The sequence below is a fragment of the Gavialis gangeticus genome, unplaced genomic scaffold (genome assembly GCF_001723915.1).
Source record: "Gavialis gangeticus isolate Ggan-Ray unplaced genomic scaffold, GavGan_comp1, whole genome shotgun sequence".
Classification (NCBI taxonomy): domain Eukaryota; kingdom Metazoa; phylum Chordata; order Crocodylia; family Gavialidae; genus Gavialis; species Gavialis gangeticus.
The window spans coordinates 2,850,648-2,855,101 of record NW_017729005.1 but is presented as its reverse complement, the minus strand read 5'-3'; the positions used below and the strand labels follow the sequence as shown (position 1 = coordinate 2,855,101).

General features: G+C 45.3%; 1 protein-coding gene across 1 annotated transcript in view; it reads right to left on the bottom strand.

The window, feature by feature from the left end:
- DNAH11 (dynein axonemal heavy chain 11) overlaps window positions 1-4,454 on the bottom strand; it is a 337,309-nt gene that overhangs the window by 11,135 nt on the left and 321,720 nt on the right. Inside the window, exons 78-79 of the mRNA XM_019508567.1 lie at window positions 2,804-2,989; window positions 2,608-2,723 (exon numbers count right to left, since the gene is read on the bottom strand). Of these exons, the coding sequence (XP_019364112.1) occupies window positions 2,608-2,723; window positions 2,804-2,989 (302 nt within the window). The remainder of the gene's footprint in view (window positions 1-2,607; window positions 2,724-2,803; window positions 2,990-4,454) is intronic.

Below are 4,454 nucleotides of genomic sequence, written 5' to 3'. Positions count from 1 at the left end.
CTCTAGGCCCAGGTGAGCCTCCCCCGGGGCCCAAAGGGGGCCCAGCAGGGAGGTGGCAGTTCTGGTCCTTACTGAGGAAGACAGAGGCAAAGTAGTTATTAAATATGTTGGCTTTGTCGTCTGGTGTGACAACCAGACTCCCCGTCTTGTCCTGCAAGGGCCCCACATTTCCTGGGGCCTTCTTTCTACTCCCTATGTATTTAAAAAAGGACTTTTTGTTGTCTTTAATCCGGGAAGCCAGCCCCTGTTCCATCTCTGCCTACCCTCCTAGTGAGAAAAGTCTGCCTAATACCTAACCTCAACTTCCCTTGCTGCAACTTGAGACTATTGCTCTTTGTTCTGTCATTTGCCACCACTGAGAATGCCTAGCTCCATCCTCTTTTGAACGCCACTTCAGGTAGTTGAAGGCTGCTATTAAGCCCATCTCAGTCTTCTCTCTTCTAGACTAAATAAGCCCAATTCTCTCAGCCTCTCATAAGTCATTTCCTCCAGCCCCCTGACCATTTTTGTTGTCCTCCAGTGGACTCTCTAATTTGTCAACATCCTTTCTGTTGGGGGGGGGGCAAACCTGAACACTGTACTCCGGATGTGGCCTCACCAATGCTGAATAGAGGGGAATAATCACTTCCCTTGACCTACTGATAACACTCCTACCAATGCAGCCCAGTATGCTGTTAGCCTTGGCAACAAGGGCACACTGCTGGCTCATATTCAGCTTATTGTCCACTGTCACCCCCAGCTCCTATTCTGCAGAGCTGCTGCCCAGCCAGTCAGCCCCCAGCCTATACTGGTGCATGGGATTGTTCTGTCCTAAGTGCAGGACTTTGCACTTGTCCTTGCTGAACTTCATGAGATTTCTTTTCACCCAATCCTCCAATTTGTCTACGTCACATTGAATCCTAGCCCTACCCTCCAACATATCTAGTACTCCCCCCCAGCTTGGTGCCTTCTGCAGATTTGCTGAGGGTGCACTCTATGCCATCTTCCAAGTCATTGATGAAGACATTGAACAAAACTGGCCCGGGGGCACTCCACTTAATACTGGCTGCCAGCTAGACATCAAGCCATTGATTACTATTGTCTGAGCCTGATGCTTCAGCCATTTTTTTATTCACCTTACAGTCCATTCATCCAGCCCATACTTCCTTAGCTTTCCTGCAAGAAAATTATGGGAGACCGTATCAAAAGCCTTCCTAAAAACAAGGTACACCACATCCACGGAGCCAGTCATCTCATCATAAAAGGCAATCAGGTTGGTCAGGTATGACTTGCCCTTGGTGAATCCATGCTGACTGTTCCTAACCACCTCTTCTTCCTCCATATACTTAGAAATGGATTCCTTGAGGATCTTCTCCATGATTTTTCCAGGGATTGAGGTGTGGCTGACTGCAGTTCCATGGATCTTCCTTTTCCGTTTCTTAAATATGGGCACTATGTTTGCCCTTTTCAAATCATTTGGGACCTCTCCTGATCGCCATGAGTTTTCAAAGATGATAGCCAATGGTTCTGCAATCTCATCAGCCAACTCCCTCAGCACCCTCAGGTGCATCCCATCCAGCCCCATGGACTTGTACACATCCAGCTAGTCCCTAACCTGTTCTTTCACCACTGAGGGCTGCTCACCTCCTCTCCAAACTGTGCTGCCCAGTGCAATCGTCTAGGAGCTGCCTTTGCCTGTGGCATTGAGCACTTCAGCTTTTTCTTCATCCTCTGTCACAAGGTTGCCTCCTCCATTCAGTAAGGAACTCACACTCTCCCTTATCCTCTTGCTACCCACATACTTGTAAAAACCCTTCACATCCCTTGCCAGCTGCATCTCCAGTTGCACTTTAGCCTTCCTGACTTCATCCCTGCATGCCCAAGCAATGCTCTTACATTTTTCCCTAGTTATTTCTTCAAGTTTCCACTTCTTAGAAGCTGTTTTTTTTGTGATTTAGTTTACTGAAGAGTTCCCTGCCAACCCAAGCCGGTTTTCTGCCATACTTGCTACTTTTCCTGCGCATTAGGATTTGTTTGTTCCTGTAGTCTCAGTAGGGCTTTCTTAAAGTACAGCCAGCTCTCCTGGACTCCTCTCCCCGTGAGACTGGCCTCCCAAGGGATCCTGCCCATGAGTTGCCTGAGCGAGTCAAAGTCTGCTTTTCTGAAGTCCCAGGTCCCTGATCTGCTGCTCTGTATCCTTCCTTTCCTCAGGATCCTGAACTCAGTCATCTCGTGGTCATTGCTGCCCAAGTTGCCATCTACTACTACATTCCCCAACATTCCCTGTTGGTGGCAGCAGCCAATTGCAGGGCCCCAGGAAGGAAGAGCAGTTTGTTGCCATTAGCAGCAAACTGCTACTGCTTCCCTACACATGTAGACACCTGCCTGGGAGCATTTACTCGCAAGTAGTTTACTTACAAGTAAACTGCTCCTGGGTTTATGCACATGTAGACACATCCTCTAAAAAGGAAAAGTTTAGAAACATGAAATCTTTCCTGTTTATTCCAGGGTGTGAACACGTTCTGTTAAGGCTGATATTTAAAAGGGGAAGAATTATGCTGCTCATAGGGTGATGAATGGCAAGGAAACCATGTAAGCTTATTTGGTAAAGTGCTGCAGTGTACTTACCACTGGGCAAGGCCATATGTGGAAGGATAAGCTAGTCTGGTCCATGTGTCAGGTACAGCGTCATAAAACAAAGCTGACTGCTGTGCTTCCATTTCAGGTGAAAATGTCAGCTCTCCCTTTGTTTGGAGAAAGATAATCAGTTTATCTGACAACAAGGAATAATTATCTGTCTTCAAAAGAGAGTCACTTCTCCTACCTTCAAACCAAGATCCAGTTGTTTAAGTGATTTGCGTATCTCTGAAATGAGGAGGTTCATCCTTTCACACTCTTGGAAGCAAACAAGCGTATAGGGACTTCTGGGAGCAGTGACCTTCTGTACAACCTCAGTGATGTTTAACTCCTCAGGAAGTTTCTCCAGAATCTCATCCAGGACATTCTTAACCTGAGCATACCAAAACCAACAGGGTGAGTGGAAATCATTACTGGGTTTAGCTTTTAGGTCAGTCCCTTAGACTATGCTTTTGCTTTCATTTATTGCTACAGCTGCAGAAGGGATGATATTATAGAGAGGTTCACTGAGATTTGGTCTGGTTAGTACTAGTCATGACTAGTGCTTATATAAACAATCAGGACCAATCAAGGTTATGCCTATTCTGTTTAGTCATGAGCCAGAGTCCCATTGCCCTACACATTGTGCAAACACTCAACATAAAAAACCCAGACCCTGCCTCAGAGAACAAACAATTTAGTGCTGTTTTAAACAAACCCCAGGGTCAAGACAAAACAAGAGCTCTGACCATTCCTTAATAAACTAAAACAGTAGGGAATGAAAACAAAACTAACACCTTGCATCTTGCAAGGCTAGTCACTTGCAAAAGTTCAATGAGGTTTTGTTAAAGCACCCCCACAGCCATTTTGAAATGAAGGGATGCTGAATACATGTGATGCTGAGGCTGCTAAAGTATCAATTAATCGAGTCTGCTCCGACTCATTCTAATTTGAACGCATCTGAGCAGGCATTGGACATGTGTATAGGCGTCATATAGTTCCCAATGCCATAGAATGTGAATAGGAGCAAGCCTTAAAAAGCTACAATAAGCCATCCTCAGATCTGGGCCACATTCTTCTCTTGCATGCATAGTGGCTGCAGTTTCCCTGCTGAGTCCAGGGCCCACTGGCAACCTGGGACACGGTGAGTGGCCAGAGAAAAGAGGTAGAGGTAACAATCCCCCTAGAAAGGATGCTGCAGCAGATTTTCTGGGCAGCCATGGGCATGTGGGTTCCTGGCTATGTTTTCGCTTGCAACTTCTTATCTGGGAGAGGAACACAGGAGTGAATCTCAGAGGTAAGTACAAATCATAGACACCCTCTATAATTTGTATTAGAACAGGTAATGTTCATGACCTGAATAGGCATGACTAGCTCCCTTCACATAACAGATAGTCATATTTTAAGTTAATTACAAAACTGTGCATGTGCCAGACTCATTAAAACAGTCATAGTTAAACCCATTTAACAGCGGGTTACTGGTTGTCAAGAATTCAGGAAGCTAATAGGAAAAAATACTTTATTGCTGAATAAATCCCTACTTTACCATTCCAGTATATTTTTATAGGGATCAACAATGCTATCCAACATGTGACTGATTTAATTGTGTTGTTTCTTTTGATTACGACATGTCGTTGAGTACTCTAATAGTGAAGTGGATAGGAGAGGAGCATAACTCCTGTATGATCAAAACCAAGAAATTCCCTCTCCACATCGACTTTTAGATGCCAAGGCCTCCTGCATGATGAGGTTTCAGACTGCTATTGTGATCCTCCTGCATTCATTTGTCTGTGCTGTCCACTGCCAAGCCGAACAACAGTAACAGAGCTTTAGGTTCATCGCATGATGCTTTAACTTGT